This window comes from Xenopus laevis, chromosome 9_10L (genome assembly GCF_017654675.1).
Source record: "Xenopus laevis strain J_2021 chromosome 9_10L, Xenopus_laevis_v10.1, whole genome shotgun sequence".
Classification (NCBI taxonomy): Eukaryota; Metazoa; Chordata; class Amphibia; order Anura; family Pipidae; genus Xenopus; species Xenopus laevis.
The window spans coordinates 47,175,186-47,199,788 of record NC_054387.1 but is presented as its reverse complement, the minus strand read 5'-3'; the positions used below and the strand labels follow the sequence as shown (position 1 = coordinate 47,199,788).

Here is a 24,603-nt window from a genome sequence, read left to right as displayed (position 1 = left end):
TCTACTGCCGAAGTTTTTGGTGCTAAGCACTGTGATAAGGTTCCATAACCATGACAACATCAATAACAACATCAGATGTGTTCCTACATCCATTGAAAGGGAATAATGATTCCCCTTGCCACCCTTAAATGGTCATTCTATACCTTTTACTTTTCTTATTTATTCATCTATGGAAATAGTAAAAGGGAAAATGTATAATAGTTTCCTCTAGCTTCTATGTGCAGTTTCAGTCTTGCATAATTTGCCATTGTACTTAGGCTGGTTGGCTACAGCCTCCATGTACTCTCATAAATCCCTTAAACCATTGGTTACCAAACTGGGTCCTTTCCAGACACAACGACGAAGATGAGAGTGACGAGGAGGAATCTTCTGAGGATCGCAAACGCGTATGGAACAGCTTCTACCAGAAGCAAATGAATCTTCGCAAGGTGAGGAGATATATAGTTGACTCTTTATTCCTATGGCTGAGGAGCTGTTTTCTTTGCAAACTGAATACATGGAACCCTCTTTTCTTACAGAGCAAAGAGCTGGAAGAATTTATTCCTCCGAGTAGGTGCAAAAACTGTGTGTCTGCTTTTGACTGTTATTAAGCAAGGGATTTTGTGCAGCAGTGTGTTACATAAACTAAAGGCAGCCATGCATTTGCACACCCATAAAATGATCAATATTCACTCCATAAACAAAGAAATCTGGAAGGAAGAGGTAGGTGTGAACCCCTGTGTCTTCCCTGGTGTGCCCATGCCTGCTGCAAGTGTCAATGGCAAGCATCACTGGGCATATTCTTTCCAAAATATCAGTGCAATCCAATAGCATCATTCCAATTTGCTATCTATAAATGCAATAGTAGCTGGGCTGAAAGGGTGAAATTGTCTGGGATGATGATTGTTGCATGTGAGGATAAGGCTAGGGCCACATTTGTAAGGACAATGACAAATCAGATTAGTTGCCCTGAGATCCCTGAAACATATGTGGTGCAAAATTGCTCGAAGTTTCCTCGCAAGGAAACTTTGGTGCCTCATGTTTGCCCAGAGGCGATTCTCATGTTAGCCTCTGGGGAAGCATTTGGAGGAGGAGGTCACCCTAGAGGAGATTAATTACATGGCGACTTATCTCCTCATTTGTCATTGCCCTGAACGCACACAATGTTTACCTGTTCACCCTTACAGACTGTAGGAGTCATGTGGACATTGTGTTAATGTACAGTGCATGTCTTAGGCCCGGACACGCATGCAGATTCAGCGAGTGTTTTTTGGCACATTTGCCACATGTGTGTCCTTAGCCTAAGAGTGTTCCTGATTGGTTAGTTGCGTGGTACTGGAGGCCTGAAGTACCGAAAATATGAGATTCCTGCTTCTGTAGGAATTGTTTTGAAAACAGACAATAAGTCCAGTATCAGACGAACCTTGGGATTTCACAGTATGCTGATACCTCTAAAAAGGCATACTGATGTATTAGTGTTTTCCCAGCTAAAAGGTAGAAATGCTGGGAAAAGTTCCACACCCATTGTCATGTGCTTGTGGCTTCTCTGTGCAGGGGTGTGAGAAGACTTGCCTTTTATTACAGGAGATCAACATAATGCATCTGGAGCTTTTTAGTCTTTGATTTGCATTAGGCTCCCAGTTCAGTAACCACCCTTCAGATCTGCAGAACATTCACTTCAATTACAACTTTAAATGGGACAAATTAGAATCTTAAGAAACCAAGAACAGCACCACACTTGATTTATCATGACTCTTTCCTCCTAAAATAAATGTATGTTGTGGGGAAAGCAAATTTCTCCCCAGATCTTCAATCCCTGGCTGGTCTCTTTTATTTGCACCACTGCTGTTTTGATCATTCAAAGCGAATGGAAGCCCTCAAAAACATATTAATGTAAAATTGCTCATTCACATTTTTAGACTGCTAATATTATGACGTTTAAACAACAGCGCCACCTGCTGTTCATTTTGGTTGACTGGACAGTTGGTGGAAAATTAAGTTACAAAAAAAGGTAAGTCTTATGATGTTGCTGTGCTCTGAAAAGTAATTTAGTGAGCAGAGAAGAGGCATCTGATGTTTCTCTGGCCTTGTCTTAGCCTTGTTTATTTCTGCACTTGGTTTAATCATGGATTTATGTTCAAATTCACTTGTGATGACAGACATATGGTCTTGCTTCAGTACCATATAAAAAAGTGTCATTACCATTCTCTGTTCTACCTCTTTGAGTCATGCAGTTTCCGTAACAGTCTCTAAACTGACGTGCTAGGCTGCCTTCTTAGACTCATCTCCGTTCAAAGCTCATTAAACACCTCCCAGTCCTGGCCTTGATTTGGACCTAACATCCTCCAGTCTTGGTCTTGATTTGACTTGACAATCATAGGTCTTAGTTCTATATTCATCTTGGACTATGTGTTCTTTGCACTAGTTGCTCTTAATCCCAATACCTACTCTTATCACTGCCTGCATACAGTATAATTATTGATATTTGGGACTGTGTCAGCTTACAACTAATGAGCATTTTTCTTCTCTTCAGAACTGTAATGCCCCTCTCCTTGTGTCATTGACAGGTGATGACTGTCTCCTAAAAGATTCATCCAGTGATAAAATTCCCAAGCTGACTGTGAAGGTAGGAGAAAAGAATATAGATTTTAAATGGTCCATGTGAGACTCAGTCTGCCCTCCTAGGCAGCAGTCCATCTGCTGGCTAAGGGTTGAGCATGAGAGGCAGGGAACATTCCACCATAGGCTAATTATCTGTATTTGCAGGCTCGGGAGCACTGTTTGAAGATCCTGGAGGAAGCTCTGACCAAGAATGCCCGTACAGCTGGTGCAGAAGATCGGTAGTAATAAATATGATATTCTCTGTTGTCCTATTCTCTTATGTATCACAACTGTTCAGTACTGTACAGTACTTGACTTATTGGGGGGGAAAGGGGGAACCATAGTAATATATTTCAGTGCTTGATTCTTGTTTTTTTTCAGGAGATGGACACAGATTCAGTGTGGGAGTCCATTTTTTATTAAATTATGAATATCATTCTTACTGTAGGAAAGACCTCCCTGAACAATATGACCCTGACCCATAGGTTAAATAATAACTGTAGGGGACAAGACTATAAAAAGAAGATAAGTGTCAGCCTGCATGGTTCCCTTTCAAACTCATCCAGTGCAAACAACATGGTGTACTGATGCCCTATCTGCCAACATAATAAGCTTAGTTGCACTTCTGCAACTCTTTTATGTCTTTTTTCCTATTACTATTACATTTATAAAACACCAAAATATTAGCATTAGTACTGATCTCACTGTGAAGCGAAACCATTTGTTTATTAGTCTGATCCTGTTCAACTGTTTCTTAGTTGTTATTGTTTCCCCTATCAGCTATTCTTACTGTCTCACACGTCTGTTTTTCCAGAATTGATGTAGAATCCTGTGCAGTGGATCTGGAGTATGAGGTTTTCCGGAACAGCAAACTGTGCAATCTCTACAAAGCAGCTGTTGTGAAAAAAGTAAGCTCTTGGGTTCAGACACTGAGAGAGAACTTGCTGTAGATCACTGCTTAGAAGATGGGGCAGCAAGCATGTATTAGTTTATTGCTATGCCTGTACTTCTCCCTTACAGGTAAAGGAAATTGAAGCTTTGAAGAATGGGGAGTTGCACAGCACTTTGGAGTCGAGCAACTTTGAGCAGGGAACAGAAACTTCAGTGGCTCCCACGAAAGATGGATTTGTGTCTGCCTCCCAGATGTTAACAGTGCGTACCATACACATGGGTGGATTAAAGAGGATCTAAAGCCTAAAAATTTATTGAGCACAATTCACAGTCTATTTTAACCTGCTTCTGAGATAATTATGAAATTTACACAGCTTTATAATGCTAGTTAGGCTTCAACTCTACAAGGTGGGCACATTGATAAGGGATCCTCTTGTTTAGCAACTTCACCAAGCAAGCAGATTTTATTATGCATGGCCAATTTAAAGAGGTGGTTCACCTTTGAGTTAACTTTTAGTATGATGTAGAGAGTGATATTTTGAGACAATTTGCAATTGGTTTTCATTTTTTATTATCTGTGGTTTTTGAGTTATTTAGCTTTTTATTCAGCAGCTCTTCAATTTGCATTTTAAGCAGTCTGGTTGCTAGGGTGCAAATTTCCCTAGCAACCAAGCACTGGTTTGAATAAGAGACTGGAATAGGAGAGGAGCTGAATAGAAAGATCAGTAATATCGAGTAGCAATAGCAATACATTTGTAGCCTTACAGAGCATTTGCTTTTCAGAAGGGAGTCAGCAACACCCATTGGAAAGCTGCACAGTGTCAGAAGAAAAAGGCAAATACCTATAAAAATAAATCAATAAATAAATAACTAATGAAAACCAATTGAAAAGTTGCTAAGCATTGGCCATTCTATAACATACTAAAAGTTGGCTAAAAGGTGAAACACCCCTTTAAGTCGAATTAGGCAAAGTCAATTTAGGTGAAACCTGGCTTATTTGTAGTCTGTATCCCTCCAGCATCTGCCCAGGTACAGAGAACTCATTCTCTGTACGTCTTGTTCTGAGTTGTTTACTTTACTAACCAAAAGAGTTAGCAAGGTGTTTCTCTACTACATTGATCTCAAAAAGCAGGGTTTGTTAAAGCTTTGTCAGTAGAATGAGAGCAATGCTGTGAGGAAAGGCCCAAGCCCATCTGGAAATAACCTTTAAGTGGTGTGTAATTCTAGAGTAACTGTGGGCCACTTTAAAAGGACCATGATGCTCACATTCTTTTTTTCTGATTATTTCTTCAGTCTAAATGCAAGAGAGTTGGGTCGCTGTCCTCATTTCAGTCAGCCTCTGATTTGTTACGAACCACTCAAACAGAACGGAGACCCACTCAATCCAGTCAAGGGACCAGCCAGGAGATCTTGCCCAGCAATGATAGTTCCATTCCTGAAATGACAGACAGCAAGAAGGGGACCAGTCCATGCAAAGCAGCCAGACCCAGCAAGAGAAAACAGGAGCTTGCCAATGCAGCAAAAAAGGACTCCCAAAACATCTCCAAATTTTTCTCAACGCAAAGTAATTTCAAAGCTCAAGCACAGTCCAGCAAAAATTATAAAAAGGCCAAGCCTAAAAACCCTTCTCTGAAAGAGGGGTCAGTGACTCAAAAGGATGAGACCTGCACCTCTGATGTACTGGATAGACTCCAAGGGGATCCTGCAAGTTTGAAATTAGGTCAACATGCAGTAGACAGTCCAGAGGAAGTAGAGACGACACCAACTGTAAAGCTGTCACATAAAGAAGATCTTTGTAGGGACACCTTGGCTGAGCAAACAGTAGATACAAAGAACGACTTGCAGAGTAATCCAGTTGTACAGCCATCAGAAATAAAGAACAGTTCCATTAATGTCCTCACTATACAACCATCAGACAAAGAGGAATGTTTAAGGAACAGTCTTTATGTACAGCCTAGAGATTCCCTACTTGTGCAGCCTTTGCAGAACCATGAGACGACTTCTCTCTCTTTTTCCAGTCCTGATCTACTTAAGTCTCGAGAAGATGCAGCAGAACTAGAGGAACACCAAGAGATGATATTAGGCTTGACCACAAAGCACTGCAGGTGGGTCATGATATATTAGAACCCCTCCTTTATGTCAGGGGGTGCAAAGCTGAACAACATTTGTGTAATTGCTGAACTGTCTCTTAGGGATGATATGCCGGGCAAGCCCAGGACCCAAGACAGGCAAAAGAGAGCAGTAGAAGAACAGGTGAGGTCATATTCTGGCATTGGAGTTTAATCACTCATCTTACCAAAGGATAATCAATGAACCTTATTTGAATGTGTCTTTTCTAGGACTCAGAAGGTCCAGACAGAAAAAGACCAAGAGAAGAATTAAAATCATCTTCCATTTTGATTCCGATTCACAAAGTCAACTCTAATCAGGGGAAGAAGAAAGTAACCTTTGATCCAAACCTGTGCCCACATGATAAAGAAGGGACTGCCAAAATCCTGCAACCACCTTCAGGGAACAAAGTGATGACCCTAAAGGAGACTGCTGATGTGGTGGTGAAATACCTCACTCCATTTTTCCGAGAAGGGAAGTTTGCCTCAAAGGTGAGAGGAAAATCCCATTTTGGGATTCAGGATATTTTCTCTATCGTGCTCCTCCTTTTTGGTGGTTGTTTGGTTATTGCTAAGCCAGCATGTGAGTTTTTATAGGTCATTTTAATGGTCCCAGTCAGTCGGTCTTCCTGCTGTTCATTTTGGCCAACGGGACACAGTCAGTGTTTTGAGAAAAGGAAAACCTTGTGATGGTGCCCTGCTTAGAACTGACAAGAGAAAGGTCAGGTGACTTTTATTACTCACTAACCGAATTTTGTGAGCAAAACAACATCATTAACAGTAGCCAGTCAGCCGAAATTAAATTGCTAAATATGTAGAAACCGCAAATATCTTTAAAGCTGGGGGGGGGGGTATTGGAGGAAATTTTGTGTTAATTGCAAAAGTGCTCAAAAGAGCAATCTGAGCAATTTTGTACTAGTTTGTTTTGAAGGTTTCCGTTTCCTTTAATAATTCCAGTTTAATTTCAGGCTGAAGAATTATGCTAAATTTTAAAAATTTAGTTAGCTTGTAAGGAACTTTTCAATGCCGCGCAATGTAGAATCTGTGGCTCACGCTTAAAAACACCTGTAGGCCGTAGCACACCTTTGGGTGGAGCTAATATGTATGAATTGGTAACTCCAGCACACTCAGTGACACCCCGTATCTTTACCTGGTACATTTTGCTTAAACAATAAGATCCCTTTTTATTATTCAATTGTAGTAAATGACAGGGATGTGAATATAACCAGTAATATTAAACAACATGCATATTATAAAACAGTAGCAGTTTAACACTATTATGTAAAGTATACTGCAAACTATAACGCTGTGTTAACTCCCCTGTCACAGCCCCAGATAATTTGTGCACGTTGGGGCCCTTTAGTATTAATCCTCACCAAATCAATGTCTGTAAGTGTTATTCCTTGAGTTTGCTTGCCAGCAGTATTAGTCTTGCCACTTAAGCGAAAAACACCATCCTTCCTGGTTAGGAATCACTTGGCAGATGATCTAGTTCAGCAACAGCAGGATTAACTCCTATGAGTCAATAAGTTCACAGTTCCCCAATAGGATAGGGTGTTGGAAGTTTACTCACAGTCTGTGCTCCTAAATCACTGGATCACTTGAGTATCAGATATGAGCAGATATTGAGATGATGCAGGCAGCTCTGTCCTCCAGCAGTGTAATCATCTGGACCTCTGTGCAGCCTTCCAGCCTGGTACTTTCTCAGCAAACAGCCAGACAGCTTCCCTCAGTTCAGGATCTCTGCAGGTGGCTTTCTCTCTGGCAGATCTCTCTCCCAAAGCAGGAGACACACAACAGTCTCAAGTTCCCTCTCTCCTTTACCCTGACTTAAGTCAGAGGGCAGTCCCTCCTCCAAATCATTTTGCGCCCCTTGGTAGTCCCAAGGACCATGCAGGGTCCTGAGCTCTGCTGCATGCTGGGAAATGTAGTTCTGTTACCATCCCTGCAACTCTATAGAAATCCAGGCTCTTTGTTGTGGTGAGTTGCTGATTATATTTGTTGCATAATTAGGGGTGTTACACACCATAGTGCCAATGCATACATTATAGGTTTCTGATTGGCTCTTTGGTCTATAACTTTAGTTTATTTTGAGGGCAACAGACAAAGGGCAGATTCACTAATGGGCGAAGTGACTAACGATGGCGCAAATTCGCCAGCGTGACGTCATTTTGTAACTTCGCCAATTTACTAACGGGCGCTGGGGTAAATTCGCTAGCGAAGTAGACCTACTCTAGCGCTACTTCGCACCCTTACACCAGGCGAGGTTGCGCTATGGCGAATGGGACGTAACTACTCTAATTCACTAACGTGCGCATTTTATTGAACGTTACCTCTTGCGCCAGATATGCGTCCAATTCATTAATAGTTGCTCTGTGCTGCAACTGCTGCAAAAGATGCAAGTGTATGAGAAGGAAGAGGAACTCCAGCAGTATTACTGCAAACAACTTTTTATTCCAGGCACTGGTAAACACAACATGTTTTGGGTTCAATACCCTTTATCAAGTGAATATGAAATCACTTGATATAGGGTATTGAACCCGAAACACGTTGTATTTACCACTGCCTGGAATAAAAAGTTGTTTGCAGTAATACTGCTGGAGTTCCTTTTCCTTCTCCTATACTTGGATCCACATTAGAAGCCATGTATATGATGGAGAACTTGTTTTGTATTTAGGACCTGTTTAAAGCATTTGCAAGGCATCTGTCTCACCACCTGACAGGAGAGGACAAGATGCCCCTGCGGAAAAATGGTGAGTTGTTCTGGGTCATAAGTTAATGTGTGTGCAGGACATTCTCTCTATATTTTCATGTGTATTTATCTATATCAAGGATACTGCATCTATACTAAGGATAGGAAAGGATGTTATCATGGTTTACGGTTGATATCCAAAGGTCATAACGTCAAATATTAGAAAACTTTGGGACCCAAAGCTTTGGTTTAGGAGTCCATCTTGAAAATTATACGTGAGCGCCAGCCTATAGTTTTAATGTAGCATGTCAAATCTGTGATAAATCAAATATCTTCACACTGCAAAAAGTTTCACAGGAAAAAAGAATTGTGTAGGGGTAATACACATGTTTCGAGCTTAAAGTGACACTTGAAAAAGAGCCTTTAAGCTCGAAACATGTCGTGTGGTGATTAAAGGACACTTGAGCAGCAGTTTTTCTGTGCTTCTTGGTATCATTACCCCTACACAATTCTTTTTTCCTGATTTAAGCTCTGGATGGGAGCAAGGGTGTAAGATACCTGAAACTCATTCGACAAAGGGCGATATTACACCAGTTTCTTTGAAAAAGTTTCACAGCACTGTTTTACTCTATCCTTTATATTGTTGAGAGTCAAGAGAGCCCTGGCCAGAAGGTGGAATTATATAATCCAAAATGTGGATTAGTACAGCAGTACAGCAGGGTAGAGGAATTAAACTGAAATTTAGCTAGGCCTTTCAATGGGTATTGTGCTAATGTATGTTAGTGTTTGGGTAACTTGGAGAAACAGGCACAAGAGGGACACAGGACCAGAACTAGGGATATGTAGAAGAGGCACATGGCTGGAATGCAGTGGTGGTTGGGCACCAGGCTCTGGCAGCTAGCAATGGGGGGTCTGAGGTCATCCAGGGTACTTGGGGCACTTTAACCCTTTCATTTCCCCCAGTGAAAGAAGACGCACAAAAACTGATCAAGGCATTTTTCAAGGATCGCCCTAAATGCGAGAGTGAAGAAGACTGGAAGGACTTGCTGCATGCTGCACCATGATATGTAGGCAAATGCCAGGGACAGAGACCAGGTGAAATCCTTGCAGGACATTTATTAACTATGCACATATGGACTGCCCAAGCAGGCACACGGCTACCTCGACTCACCGTGCACTGTGCTGGGGCTAGCCACACCCTCCGAGCCAATGTCAATCTGTTCTATTTGTCTCCATTTTCTCTGTAACCACATTATAATGTCAACACTTGTTTCAGTGAAATCAATAGGCCAAAGATAAGCTCTGGTGCTCCAGCCATGATCAGGAGCCATTCTACACTGCATTCTAAGGAATCGGTCAGCTGCTGCAATAGGGCTCCTTATGGATTGTGCTAGCACTACTACTGTCAGGTCCCCAAGATCAGTGCTCCCTCTTACATACTACTAACAATATTTACCTTATGGTCTATTAAACTGGTAATTGCTGCAATGGGGCCACCTTCTGGATTAGGTTGGCACTACCACTGTCCCACTTCCTTAGTCTACCCTACACCCTAACTTATGCTGCTGCTACTCATAGTTTGCCTTTTGTTTCCCAGATGTATTGATGATATCCATTCTATCTCCAGAGGGGGTGCTTTACCCCCCTCACAGGGAAGTTTAACTTAAAATTAACTTTAGTTTAATGTAAATATTGTTATTTTTAGATGATTTGTAACTGGTCATCTTATTTTGCCATCAGAGCAGGTCAGCTTTTTTTTTTTTTACTTTAATTACTAGTGTTTCTTTTCAGACTCTCCTGGTTCTATACCAGTGCTTAAAGTCTCTATCTGGTAGATAGGATCAACAGGACCCTAGAAACCAAACCATGTATATATCTGAATCTCCAAGCCGAGAGCTACAGAACTACTACATTAAAAAAAGACGAGAAATGATCTTAGCTTATAAATGTCTATTACATATTACAGGAGAAGTATAATAACAGCCACCCCATTTGCATGAGGTCTAGTAATCCTTATCAACCAATCAGATACAGTAATTATCTGCCCTCATGCCATTGTTCAGATGTTTTTATTCTAGCAGTTGGTTTCATGGTAACCTAGATTGTTGGTATTTAAAGAAGAAATTCACTTTATAATTACAGAAAAATGTAGACATTCAAATCAGCTTTTGCTTTCCAATATTTGATATTTATGTTCTGCACTCTTGCTGGTTTGCCAGTTAAACTGGTTGCTAGGCTTACTAACCATAACAACCAGACTGTCATCTGAAAGTCTTAATACAAAACAGGAGAGGGCTCACAGATTGCTTGACATTACTGGCCATAGATACCAGGCAGCCAAAGTTTTTGTTTTTTTTTGATACAGAATAGAAAGGAGCGGATAATTTAAATAAAGACAAATACAAGCTAAGATGATTCTATTCCATCTGCACAAATTAAAAGTTAATTTTAAGGCAAACTTCCGCTTTAGCATAGATCTCAGCAAATTACTGTTGTCAGGAAAGGACTGTTTACGTTGCAATTAGTGGAGAGGAATGTACACGTAAAAAGATAATAAAAACATAAAAAATATTTTGTGGGTGGTGATTTGCCTCTCAAATGGATGCTACCAGACTCTGCCTATCCAACTGTGATAGTGGCTACCTGCCCCTCTGCAAGTGTAATGGTACCAACCCTACCTATCCAACTGTGATGACACTTACCTGCTCCTCAACCCTACCTATCCAACTGTGATGATACTTACCTGCTCCTCAACCCTACCTATCCAACTGTGATGGTACTTACATGCCTCTCTGCAAGAATGATTATCCTGTCTATCCAAATATGGTTGTATCGACCTACCTGCGAGTGATGACTATATCCAACCCTACTTTGTGAAAAGCGATGGTACCTACTCATTTCTGTGCAAGTGGGATGATATGGTGCCTCTGCAAGTATTATTTCCTATCCAACCAAGAAGGTAGCCAAGTAGGCTTCTTCAGCATTGATGATTCCTAAACACAATATATCCAAGTGTGTTAGCCAGCCCCACATCTGCTGCCATGATGCTTCTTCAGTTATCCGGCTCTGGTGGTGATCCTGTCTAAATGGGATGCCGACTCATTGTCTCCAGTTCTGAAGGTAAGTGCCCAAACTATTCTTTGTCTCCGGTTGTTTTACAATGGGGAAGAACTTTATAAGGCAAGTTCATTCCATTTGGTTGTTTAGTACAAGGATGTTGGGTGAAAAGGGTCTTTGATCATTTAAGCCAGGTTATTAGTGTGCCCCAAATTAAAGAGGAAGTAAACCTGCCTTGCTGATTGATATACATTAAATAAAGCAGTGTTGAGATGGTTGACCAGTAGAAGGTGCTCATGCTCCATCAAAATGCTGAATTCTGCCATAAATATCAATGCAGCTGGAACCCCCATAAGCCCTTTACACTTTCATTTAATGCAGTGTAAAGTTATTTTATATGAAATATCCCCCTTAGAATCGCTTAATCTATATGGGTGGGCTTATAACATTTTTTTCTGGCTTTACTGAAACAGACACGAAAGAAGTTTATATTTACAGTATAAGTGGGGGTGTATGTATATGTACTAAAGAAACCACCCACTTGCATCATATAACAAATGAGCCTTTAATGTTAGCCATTACTCCCCACGTTCAGCTTCCGTTAATCAAAGTGATGGGATTTTTTAGCTATCGCTCCTCTGACATTCTTTGAATTTTCTAGAAGCCTTTACGACTCCCCTTCCTCCAGGCACCTGCTAAGGAGAAGGAGCTCCGCAGGGTTATACAATTAGAGACCAATCCGCATTTTCTCTATATCATATTTAATAGTTCATTATTTAAAACAGCTCAGTACGGGAGAGTTTTATTAACACATTGCAAATTATATTAATAATCAGTATTTTTACTCTGTTGAACTCTACATATTCTTGATTCTGATAACCAAAAGCACTGTGATTAGAGAAGATATTGAGCCTTTCCCATCACAGTACTTATATAAAAGTCAGGCTAACTGATCCTAGCCCCTGTGCCCCTTAAAGCCTCCCTGTAAGAGCAACAGCACAGGTAGCATCATGTAGGGGGTCAGATGTGACTATGCTCTTTGGATCCAAACCCACTTACATGAATGTGAGGTTCCTTGGGCCACCCCTACATGGAAGTGCTGCATAGCTTGTAGCTACTCTGTAGTGTGCTATAGCTCTAATACTTTTAAGTGCACGTGGGGGCAATCCCAGTTCCAAATTATTTTACTCTATTTTGTTCTTGGCACCTGCAAATCAAAAATAATCGAATGCAAATAAGTTACATTGACAGGGTTTGGGTTCTCATGGTCCTATGTCGGCGCTGTCTCCATGTTTTCAATGACCAAGGCCAGTGTGTGATACAGCTCTTTTGCCTGGAAAAAGAATGGAAATAGATATTGAATTTTGAAACAATCAATGGTCTTTTATTATAAAATGTCTCTTCTGCTTGGGGAAGCTTTGAAGGTTTATTTTCCTTAAAGGGACAGTATAGACCTAAAAATAAGCATATTACATAGGTCATATGTTGAAATTGCATCCTGTCTATTGTTTTAATTTAAAAAATCTATTTTTTGCTACTTTAAAGCACTAATTTAAAAGTTGAGACCTGTTCACTGAACCCCACTCCCCTTTCTTTATAAACAGGGCAATTTACAAAGAGCAAAAAGTATGTTCAGAATAAAGCGTTTTCATTCAGCTTATGTTGAAAAGGGGAGTTTACATTATTTTTAATAGCAAGGGAAGACCAGACAATTTCAGGCATTGTGCCCAGAGCATTTGAAGGGTGAAAAGGGCAACACCCCACAAAATTCTTGACGTCACTGCTGAGGGTAGGTAGCCTAGTAGTACTTTATGAATTATCTATTAGGATTAGTTGGTTAATTATAATGGCTGTTTAGAGAGGAATGCTTGACAATGATTATTATAATGGCTGTCTAGAGAGGAATGGTTGACAATAACAAGTATCATGGCTGTCTAGAGAAGAATGGTTACAAGTACAAAAAACTCCAATATGTGAGTTTACAAGCTCAAAAAGACTTGCAAATCTCAAATTTTAAAAAAGGCTTGAATTTTGCATAGAACACCACCCATTGACTTCTACCTGATCTCGCAGGCTTTTAGATGGCGAAATTTACATTTGAGTTTTTTGAGCTTATTAAATACCAAACATTTGAATTTTTTGAAAATATAATGAGGATTTGTGAGTTTTTGTGCAAAAAAAAAAATCTAATTGGGGCAAAAATTCAAATTCAGATGTTGATAAATCACCCTGATAGTATAATGATAGTATAATGATAGTATAATGATAGTATAATGATAGTATAATGATAGTATAATAGTATAAAGAGAAATGGTTGGCAACTCTTATTATAGCTGTCTGGAGAGGAATGTCAAAAACAACAATTATCACGGCTGGTTAGAAAAGAAATGGTTGAGAACTCTCATTATAGCTGTTTAGAGAGGATTCTTTCACGACAACTATTCTAGAGAGGAATGGTGGTTGACAATCATTATCATGGCTGCCTACAGACAAGTCTCTCACAAAATGGTCTCCGACCCCTATGTACATACCTCCTGGAGTTCCACCCACACTGTGCAAGGGTTTGAGGCCGAACCATAATGGATTTCCACTCCTGGTGGCGTGTTGTTGTCAAAAGGGCGCATCGTACGCATGCTCTGAATGTCTTGAAGGTTGATACACATGCTTGGTTCCTAAAAGTTGGGGGAAAGGGAAATTAAATCTACTTCTTGGGGTATCATTGGCTCCTGCAACCCTGCTACATATATATTTGACTGGAGCAGGTCATACTTACTTGGCTGTTGTTCTCCAAGACCAGTACATGTTGGTGATTGATGGCCACAAAGCAAGGGGATGTCATGCCAGGTTCACTTATTCGCATCACATGGAATACGTTGTATTCAAACAGGGGCAGAACAGAAACAGTTTCTGGAAAGGTAACAATGATATCATCAATATATCATCTATAACCCCATTGCCATGGATCATCCTAGAGCAAAGTTGACACTTTGGGGCATATGTTTGTTTAAAGAAGAGGACCCCAGAGCCAGGACAGAGTACCACTGATCCAAGAGGAAAAACCTCAAAAGATAAAGGAACACCTTCGCTTACCCATCATTTTGCTCAAATGTGACATTGATTCAGTAAAGGCAAAGCACAGGTAGATATGGGAACACATAGTTCAAAAACAAAAACTTTTCCCCCCCTACTAACCTAAGAATCGGATCTTTGCCTGTTGAACATTGATGTTCTGTGTCTCTCTGAGCTCCTGAAGGAGGTTCTGCTGTGCAGCCTGTAGGTTCAGACGGTTGTGCACTGAGCTGGGAATATAATCTAGGAGCTCCTGCCTGGAAGGGTAGGGATGAGAGGTAAGCAGGACCCTATGGTACCACCGAGGCTACATTTCTGCAGGTAACTGTAAGCTGTCTAACTGAGCCCTTTGTACTAGTTCTATTAGCACATAGCTCCAGAGGGAGGAAAATTATATGTCATAGGTACCCTTTAAGCACTGCCAAGGGACATTACCAGCACACTATGTACTCCTGTCTAGTTGCTACCATACTCACTTGCTGGGTGGGCTGCTAAGGCCCTTTATTCTGTGCAGAATCGCAGCCACTTTACCCGTCTGCACCCCCAGAAGATCCCCTGGGCTTAGCAACAAGGCTTTACCCTGCATGTAGTCACCTAGCATCTGGAAGCACAAGAAAAGTGACCATTTATGGTTAGGGGTATTGGCTGAAAAACAAAGTTAAAGAGCTGTCTGATCACTGGGGTTAAAGGAGAAGTTCACCTCCACAAAATATTATTTATTTTTCAATTTTTTTACCATTTTGTCTAAATTTTAGGTTTCATGTAACTCATACAAACTTTAGCAACTCTCAGGGACCATTGCTCAGTGGGAACTGAAGCTCATCTATGTCCTACTGAGTTGCTTCTAGAAGCAAGAGGTTGGCTGAAAACTGGACTCATTCATAAACAAATTACTGCAAAATACCTGGCTGAAGTGTAATTGGATATACAGCTCACTGCGCCCCCTCAGGATGGCTTTCCACGTCACTCGTCGGAAATCAAGATCCACAGAGTTGTCCCGCAGCAGAAAGTCATGGATATATTCGCCTGCACGCAGAGGCCGTACCACTTCACCTGCAAGGAAGGGTTCACTTTAGTGTCACTTTAATGGCCAAGACCTTGTGTATCTCAACAGTGACTCTCCCACAGTAAGGTACCTTTGTTCTTGTTGGCAAATAAAGCAAATTCCTCTATTTCCTCAGGCTCTGAGACGTTTATTTGCTCACAAATTTCAGGAACCACATCAGCTGCCACCTAGGTAAGAGATAAGAGAAGTTGGGAGACCTTTCAGGAGTGCAGGCCAACTTGTACCCCAGCAATATTATAGAGCATGGACATGAACTGTTGGACTTGGACTACCAAAGTCCCTTGACAGCTAAAGGCGAGTCACTAATGAGACATCAGGAATATTGACATTGACAGTCAAGAGAAAGATTGTTCAGAACCAATACTTACAGTGAAAGTCTTAATTTTGGTGGTGAATTCAGCTCCTCCTGGTAACTTTACAATCAGTCGCCGAGATACTCGGTCATTCTGAGGGGGATACAAACATTCAGCAGGTAAGTTACTGCTTTCCCATTTACAGAAGTATACTCACCTCTTTTTGTCTTTTTCAGCAGGTGAAATGGAGGGGACATTGCATGACTGGTTCAGTAAAATCAAGATGGCTTTGCCTCACTCATTATTATGGAGGATCATTATAGACAGTTAGGTAATGTGATGTTGATCTTACTCAACCAATCAAGTAAAGCCTCAGCCATTATATGAACCCAGTCCAGTAAAATTATATTCATTTTACTCAACTAGATTGGATAACAACACCTCCATCATTCTAAGCTAACCAAATAACTCCACTTTTGTTATTTTCTGCATTTACTGCCACCTCCATCATTCTCTGCAATTACTTAACACCACCCTGTTTTTTTCTGTAAATACCAACTGCCACCTCCATCATTCTGTACAATTACTTAACTGCCACCTCCATCTTAAACAGTAGTCTTATTCCATTCCAATAATTCAATTGTTCAATAACTTACAGCAACCTCCACCATTCTGTAAATGTATTGCCACCTCCACCACAGTGCAATTAGTTACTGCCACCATAATTTTCTGCTTTTACTTACTGCCACCTCCACCACTGTTTACAATTACTTACTGCCACCCTCCACCATTCTCTGCTGTTACTTACATCCACCATTCTCTGCAGTTACTCACTGCCAACTCCACCATTCTTTGCAGTTAACTTCCTGCCACCTCCACCATTGTCTACAATTACTTCCTGCCACCTCCACCATTCTCTGAAGTTACCTACTCCCATCTCCACCATTCTCTGCAATTACTTACTGCTGCCACCTACACCATTATGCACAGTTACTTACTGCCACCTCCACCATTCTCTGAAGTTATTACTCCCACCTCCACCATTCTCTGCAATTACTTACTGCCACCTCCACCATTCTGTGCAGTTAATTTATTGCCACCTCCACCATTGTGTACAATCACTTACTGCCACCTCCACCATTCTGTGTAGTTAACTTACTGCCACCTCCACCATTGTCTACAATCACTTACTGCCACCTCCAACATTCTCTGAAGTTACCTACTCCCATCTCCACCATTCGCAATTACTTTCTGCTGCCACCTACACCATTATGCACATTTACTTACTGCCACCTCCACCATTCTCTGAAGTTACTACTCCCACTTCCATCATCCTCTGTAATTACTTAACTGCCACCTCCATCTTTAAGCATTAATGTTATTCCATATTCAAAGATTATATAATCCCCATTCTCCACTTACCAGCAAAGCATCCATTTCAGCTCTTGATGGAAGATGTCTACGTCCATGATATAACACAGTTCGGCGAAGGTGTTCTTGACATATCCGAGACAACTCTGTGTGGAAAAAAAAAAAGTGTATAAAAAAGTGTATAAAGGAAAAAAAAGAATATAACGTGTACGTGTACTGAGCATAAGTGAATTTTAGTGAAGCCAGGGGAGGCTAAGCCCTGTATATATGGAAATATTTGGTAGGCTTTAGTGTATAAAGGACAATAAAAGCCAAATTTACCTTCTCTGTATATTTACATTTTTCCATATAGATACAGACAGGAGTTGCATTTGGTTGCCTGGCTGAGGCATTTTTCACTAAAGATCACTAAAATCTAGAGGCCAGTAAGTGTGTTGTTATAGCACTAAAGGCAGCCTCACACTGGCTGATCTGTTCCATATTACAGTTATAATCGCTCATTAAATGAATAAGCAAGTACCTTGGTAGGTGCCGACATAGTCCTGAAGGTACTTGGTGACACATGGCAGTAAATTGGGGGATGGCAGATAGAATCCCGTCAGGATGCTTAGTATACGCCAGCCACGATGACAGTTATCCCTATGGGGAGACAGATCACCACACATGTATTAAAGAGATGTCTTGTGAATATTCTAAAGTCTGGGTTACTAATCTGCAAAGACAACAGCACGTTAGGATCAACATATACCAATGCTACTTTGTACTTATAGCGGATAGTAAACTACAGTTATATGGTTAGATTTATTCATCATTATCACGAAGAAGTAGAAAAGCTGAATTTGGAGTTCTTGATTATATCACAGATCACAGTATATAAGCATTGATAGTCATTTTTTGGGGGGGTACTCACTGTTTAGGGTTTTCTGTGATTTGCTTGATCACTTGGCAGTAGATTTCATCTCTGAGCACATATTTCTCCCGACATAGCTGAGGATTCAAGTTATAGGTTGAGTTATACAGGGAACTCTCATTAGGGATAATGTACCCCCTACTGTAAATTATAAGGATATTAGAAGTCACTGAGGAGTTCTGTGGCCATATAAATGCTCAAGCCTGCAGGCTGAATTATACAGAGAACTCTTGAATATCACGCATGTATTATAAGGGATAATGTACCCCCTACTGTAAATTATAAGGATCTTAGAAGTCACTGAAGGGTTCTTTGACCATATAAAGGCACAAGGCTGAATTATACAGGGAATTCTTGAGTATCACTCATGTATTATAAGGGATAATGTACCCCCTACTGTAAATTATAAGGATATTAGAAGTCACTGAGGGGTTCTGTGACCATATAAAGGCACAAGGCTGCAGGCTGAGGTATACAGGGAACTCTGAGTATCACTCATGTATTATAAGGGATAATGTACCCCCTACTGTAAATTATAAGGGTATTAGAAGTCTCTGAGGGGTACATTGTGATTATGTAAAGGCATGTAAAAGATTGCAATTTTGATTCTTGCCCTTCATCCCCCTCCCCACATAAAACACAACTCAGCATCAGAAACTGAGGATATCACAAGTAACCATGTAGTTACATTAATTATTATCACCATATGGTGAAATCATTAAATAACCCAATATTGTTATATTTTAAAGCACTGGGTGTTTGATCTTTCCCAAGAACCCCTTTTGCAACATGCCAAGTACCTGTAGGATTTCAAACGCACATCCCAAATCATCCTGCTCTCGAAATTGCTGATCTCCCATGAATCTCATCAGATCTGGGGAAAAGATGTGGACATGTTTGATTGCACCGAGTACTCAAATACGAAAGAAAATATAGACATGCACAGACACATTACGCACTTGTGAAATTATTAGCAGCCATGTCATTCAGCTCCTTGTCTTCAAAATAGATCAGAGACTCTTGGATTGGAACCTAAAAACAAAGGCATGGAGTTAGAACCAAGCTGCCAGTGTCAGATAGGGCTCCCCCCCCAATGGGCAAAAAAAAATGTATGTTTTAATAACTGCCCACTTTTCTGTCTTCGGCTCTCAGAAGCCCATTGCCTGACCAGAATATGGGTGGCGGGGTGCCGTTTGGTGGTGGATTTGGTGGGGTAGTTCACCTTTAAATGAATTTAGCATGATGTAGACATTGATCTTCTGAAACAATTTGCAATTAGTCTTTATTTTAGTATCTTTTTGTTCAGCATCTCTTCAGTTTGGTATTTCAGCAGCTCTCTGGTTGCTACGGTCTTATTTACCCTAGTAAATAAGACCGTGGCAGTTTGAAAAAGAGACTGGAATATGAAAATTAGAGGACATGAATAGGAAGACAAAGAATAAAAATAACAATGTTGCTTTACAGAGAAATCATTTTTTGGCTGCTCTCAACATCATTCTATGTGTAAATTTATTATTTTTTACTTAATATTCAAAAAAGTACACAGAAAGTAATTTCCGCTCCGAGGTCACAATCAATTTCTGGACACTACTAAAACAGCAGTAGCACCAATACTAACCACTGCACCACCAAGCTGTTTATCAAATGCTGTGTGTTTTATCTTCAGCTTAATGGTCTGAGAAAAGATCTAAGGTTGACAAACCCCGAACAGAACCTACAAGACTGTCCCACATTAAACAGTGAAATTGCCTATTTACTATTTTGGATATTTCTTGAACTTGATCTAAAGGGTAATTGTTGTGTCCATAGAGTTGTAAACCCTATTCCCACCTTACCTTAGTGTGCTGTACAAGTTGAATTGCCTTCTTTCCTTCGGCCGCCATTCCCTTCCAGCCCAACCTACAGGCAAGAAACCATAAAGATATATTACTAGAATACCTACATCATGTCGTGCATATTAAGAGTTAAAACTCTTCACTCACATGGTCTGCGCCTCCCGGAAATATTTCAATGCAAATTCCACCATAGTATAGTGTGATGCATCTATTGGGATGGGAGGAGTTGAGGATGGAGTCCTTGAAATTGTGGATGCCACACTTGTTGGTTCACTCTGCGTTGATTTTGGACAGATATCAAACATGGAGTCTCATCACTTTTTTTGGTTGTGCATACTAGTAGCTATATTTATACCCTATGTCCCATTTCATTGCCTTAGTGCCACTATGATTTTAGTTCATGTTACCACCCTCCAACATATAAGCATGCCATGCTTACTCTTTACCCTTATTACCTCTTTGCTCAGGCTCCTCTGCAGGACTGGTTTTGTTGGTGGTGCCTTCCTTGTCTCCCCTTTCCGCTCCAGCACTGAGTAATAATCTGGGGCTGCTGCTGGTTGTACCATGCGAGATGGGAAGATACCAGAGCGCCCTCCTATGGATCCAAATTGCCACCCTGCAGGGGACAATGAGATTCAGTTACACAGTTTCAGCCATTTAAAATCTAAAATATGGAACCCTTAGGTCCTACCAACCTCTTCTTTATGTGAGTCAAACAAATAAGTGTTCACCCCCAAAGCCCACCCAAGCTGGACTCTTAGGAGTATTTAGCAAAGCTAATAGACTTTCTCCCCAAATCTCTCCCTGTCTGACATTCAAGCTGGGAATTCAGGGGTATCTAGGACAGCAAATAGGCAGTTTTCCCCACCTGACTGCAGTCCCTCCATTGGGAGCACTTTGATGATGTCACCCCTTTTGAATTGGAGAAGGCTTTTATCATCAGTGACGTAACTGCGCAGAGCAACTACATGATTTGAGTCCTAGGGTGAAAAAATAGTAGTTATTTGTTTGCTGTGGTGTTGAGGAACCTGTCAACATGTCCCATCATAAACATCACACTCACCTTGATCAGCTCTTGCACAAAAATCTCTATTAAAGACTTGAGGGAATGTGCTCTGTCTGAATGCAACAGAAGCTCCTCCTGTCGCAAGCAGAACCTCAGGCTGTTGGAGTTGGGCATTTCCATAGAGAGAATATCTGCAAAACTGGGACATTGTAGGACAACATAAGAGATCATCAACATGTCTCAGCAGTCAACCTTCTTCCTTATAGCTAGCAGCAGGGCTGCCATCAGTAACCATGGAGCCACATACTACTCTTAGCACCACAATTATTAGCCATTGGTACCCAGGGCCCCCATGGTGGTGGAAGAGACCTGCCAAAGACAGGACATGTATCCATGCCCTTGATCTGCTCTGGGGATATGCCCAAACCCTGCCCATGAGCTACCAAACACTTCCCCCCCATAGACATCACCAGCTTTGCGACCTCCGATCTTTCCATCTCTTCAGGCCCCTGACTATAGGACCTCCTTGGTGGTGACCCTGGCCAGCTCTGAGCTCCCACCATGAGCTCCTTTCTCTCAAATTGCTCACCTGTAACTGCACAGAGTCTTCAGGTGCCTGTGCTGGATTCCTGCTGCCTGAACATCTTTGACAAGTCGGATGCCCCTGTGAGAAACTCCGAGGAGCAGTGGGTCTATATCATCCTCCAGCTAAATACACAGAACAAGATTAAAGAAACAGAACACTGTCCAGATTCGGATTCTGCACTTCCTTCTCTTGAGCTGCTGTTTTCCCAGAGTCAGAAGGAGAAGGGAGGTCCTATCTGGACTTAACACAAAGGGCTGATAGTGTGCCATTGGATTGATTTGGATTGGATTGATTTATATGAACCACTGAAAGTAGTACTGTTCCCCCTGTTTGACCTATCTGATCTGTTTGAGCTACTGACCTTCTTTACACTGTTGTCTGAGATCAGTACAATGGGTAAGCACGTGAAACATCTTCAGGTCCAAGGCCAACACCATACTTTACCATGGAAAAAAGAGCAGCCCAGAAACAAGCAGTACAGAAAATTAGAGCCCTGTGCTTAAGTAGTGAGGAAGACTTGGACTCGCTTATCCTTTTTTTCCTTCAACAGACCCACTGGTTTCATAAACCCACCATGATACGTAACAAATAGAACTGTTAATAACAGTTCATTAGGTCAACTATGTAATAGTATTGGGGTACTGGTGGCACTAAGGTACATTCTTGTACAAAATCTAACCTACTCTATTAAATCTTCTCAGGACTGAATAGGAGTCTTTACTCACCCTGACTGGGAAGAGGCGGGAGAAGTAATTCTCCCAGTTGTCCCGGGCAGCGATCACAATGCGTTTCTTGATGGACTCCTCAGTGATAGAGTTGGCATCTGTCCCCACATGAAACTCAGCTGAGAGTGGAGAGGGAGAAGGTCAATACAACATGCCCCTCTGTCACCTCATTCCCAATGATCAGATCAGGGAAGATCACATTTTGAGTGAACCAGAGCCATGGGTAACTAACGCATGTTTTACGGAAGCCATTATGGGTCACACCACTGTATGATATATCTTATAACAGAAACCACTCTACCACAGAACTTTCTTTGTCCCAAGCATCTCAGTGTGGAAAGAGTGCATTTTGAAACAGATTGATGTTCTGTGCATACATCATAACACATCCTTGTTTTAAAGGGCCCTTGAATACAACTTCCCATAGTGTGTTATGATCCCCCTTTCAAGAAGGCAGAAGAGGACATGACCCAGCAGCCTGGGAGGTATGGCCAAGCATGTGATGACAACTATCTAGATTTTATCATAGCCTGTACAAAGCCAGCATTGGTGTACCCCTATATAATGGTTTAAATATCAAACTCACTCAAAAAGTCTCTCATCTTCCTCCTTTCATCCTTTGTGAGACGAAATCCAGAATCTGAGAATGTGTCTCGAATTATCTGACAATTCAGAAGAAAAATATTTAGGAACGCATTATCAGGCATGTTTACTAACACTGAAGATAAATATCTGGAGGGAGTTCAGGAGATGTTGCCCGTGGCAACCAATCAGCAATTAGATTTAAACAGCTAACTATAAAAAAGAAAAGCAAATATTTGATTGGTTGTTATGGGCAACATCTCCAGAAATCTCTCCAGATAATTTACACATTAAATAAACCCAATAGGAATGTTTTACCCCAGTAAGGATTCATTATATCTTGCTTGGGATCAAGTACAAAGTATTGTTTGATGATTACAGAGATCATTTTTAAAATTTTGAATTATTTGATTAAAATGGAGCCTATGGGAGACGGCCTTCCTGTAATTCGGAGAACGGTTTTCCGGATAATGGATCCCATACCTGGATAATAGGCTCTGTATTACATATCCAATATGTATATGCCAGTGACATTTTTGGTTGATCCTAACCATGTACATTCACAAGCACAGTCCAATAATCAAATCAAAAAAGCTGGCTGGTTTTATTTTGATCTTATTCAAAGGCGGTAATGCAGCTTGTGGGGAATACATAGTATATGGCTATATGTTATCATGATTACCTGCTCACAGAGGAGGTTCAAGCAGTGCGGATGGGTAAACTTCTCCTTAGGATAAAAGAGCTACAGCAAAATAAAGAAAGACAATGATGAACAATGAAGTGGGTAGAGCTTTATCATCTTGTTTTGGGGAGATCCCGTATGCTTTTAATCCCCCACCCCCCAGTCAGCAGCATATTTGCCCATGTATGAGGCGTAGGGATGTAGCGAACTGTTCGCCGGCGAACTAGTTCGCGCAAACTTCGACTGTTCGCGTCCGCCGCAAGTTCGCGAACGTCGCGCGATGTTCGCCAATAGGCATTCGCGTCAAAATCGTTCGACCATTCGATCGCTAAAATCGAACGATTTTCGTTCGATTCGAACGAAAATCGTTCGATCGAACGATTAAAATCCTTCGATCGTTCGAATCGAACGATTTTCGGATGTTTGAAGTTCGCGAACAGTTCGCGAACTGTTCGCATTTTTTGCCGGTGTTCGCGAACGGCGTTCGCGAACACATACTCGGCGGTTCGCTACATCCCTAATGAGGCGCACTGACCTGCCTGCCTGGCCAATATCTAGTCCAAAATTTCATTGGTCAATGGTCATATTGGAGCACAAATATGGTCCTTGTCCAACAGGTCTCAATAGACCCTGGTATATGATACAACTGTTGCCACCAGGTGGGGAAAATCAGGCCAAGAGCTGAAATAATTGCACCTCCTTCTCAAAATGTAGAAGTGCCAATAAGTGGGTGTATAATGGAATTTACCTCCTTTCGCACGTACAGTCTCCAGACCACATCACTATATGAAAAGAAGACACTGGCAGTGTGCTTGCAAAGGGATGAGTTTGCCAAGTTGTCCCCTTCCAGGTATCTGCCTGTGGAACAAAATGAATAGAAATAACAAATAAAAGGCTGGTGGGATACAGTCCGCTACAGCACATTTGAAAGATGCCCCTCACCTGCACTCTTTGGGGGCTGCAGGCTAGGAGCTTGCATTTCGGGGGGTGGAGGAATGAAGCTGGGTTGAAACAAATCCATAAGAGATCTCTGCTTATCCTGGAAGGAATTTACCTCCTCGTATACCGGAGATTTAGCAGGATCCTAAGAAAGAGAAAATGGATCATTTAAGTAAGTGCAAGTTCACTTTGGATAAATCATAATTTAATA

The 24,603-nt window shown here is 41.2% G+C and overlaps 2 protein-coding genes across 3 annotated transcripts in view; one reads left to right on the top strand and one right to left on the bottom strand.

Annotated features, from left to right (window-relative positions):
• The window catches only part of recql5.L (RecQ helicase-like 5 L homeolog), a 35,092-nt gene extending 24,250 nt beyond the window's left edge, over positions 1–10,842 (top strand). The window contains exons 10-20 of the mRNA XM_018235327.2: positions 332–428; positions 519–549; positions 2,547–2,605; positions 2,746–2,819; positions 3,395–3,488; positions 3,601–3,732; positions 4,765–5,576; positions 5,664–5,724; positions 5,811–6,071; positions 8,257–8,332; positions 9,235–10,842. Of these exons, the coding sequence (XP_018090816.1) occupies positions 332–428; positions 519–549; positions 2,547–2,605; positions 2,746–2,819; positions 3,395–3,488; positions 3,601–3,732; positions 4,765–5,576; positions 5,664–5,724; positions 5,811–6,071; positions 8,257–8,332; positions 9,235–9,335 (1,798 nt within the window). The 3' untranslated portion in view covers positions 9,336–10,842. The remainder of the gene's footprint in view (positions 1–331; positions 429–518; positions 550–2,546; positions 2,606–2,745; positions 2,820–3,394; positions 3,489–3,600; positions 3,733–4,764; positions 5,577–5,663; positions 5,725–5,810; positions 6,072–8,256; positions 8,333–9,234) is intronic.
• Positions 10,843–12,072: 1,230 nt separating this feature from the next.
• LOC108701116 (unconventional myosin-XV-like) overlaps positions 12,073–24,603 on the bottom strand; it is a 53,287-nt gene continuing 40,756 nt past the window's right edge. For both annotated transcript variants that reach the window (XM_041576712.1, XM_041576713.1), the window contains exons 38-61: positions 24,396–24,537; positions 24,202–24,311; positions 23,454–23,513; positions 22,776–22,851; positions 22,190–22,308; positions 21,468–21,586; positions 20,936–21,077; positions 20,741–20,852; positions 20,328–20,488; positions 20,020–20,147; positions 19,873–19,936; positions 18,997–19,069; positions 18,838–18,911; positions 18,038–18,114; positions 17,648–17,766; positions 17,179–17,273; positions 15,832–15,909; positions 15,534–15,630; positions 15,302–15,450; positions 14,874–14,998; positions 14,521–14,654; positions 14,102–14,235; positions 13,860–14,000; positions 12,073–12,661 (exon numbers count right to left, since the gene is read on the bottom strand). In XM_041576712.1, coding sequence (XP_041432646.1) covers positions 12,599–12,661; positions 13,860–14,000; positions 14,102–14,235; positions 14,521–14,654; positions 14,874–14,998; positions 15,302–15,450; positions 15,534–15,630; positions 15,832–15,909; positions 17,179–17,273; positions 17,648–17,766; positions 18,038–18,114; positions 18,838–18,911; positions 18,997–19,069; positions 19,873–19,936; positions 20,020–20,147; positions 20,328–20,488; positions 20,741–20,852; positions 20,936–21,077; positions 21,468–21,586; positions 22,190–22,308; positions 22,776–22,851; positions 23,454–23,513; positions 24,202–24,311; positions 24,396–24,537 — 2,592 coding nt within the window. In that variant the 3' untranslated portion in view covers positions 12,073–12,598. The remainder of the gene's footprint in view (positions 12,662–13,859; positions 14,001–14,101; positions 14,236–14,520; positions 14,655–14,873; positions 14,999–15,301; positions 15,451–15,533; positions 15,631–15,831; positions 15,910–17,178; positions 17,274–17,647; positions 17,767–18,037; positions 18,115–18,837; positions 18,912–18,996; positions 19,070–19,872; positions 19,937–20,019; positions 20,148–20,327; positions 20,489–20,740; positions 20,853–20,935; positions 21,078–21,467; positions 21,587–22,189; positions 22,309–22,775; positions 22,852–23,453; positions 23,514–24,201; positions 24,312–24,395; positions 24,538–24,603) is intronic.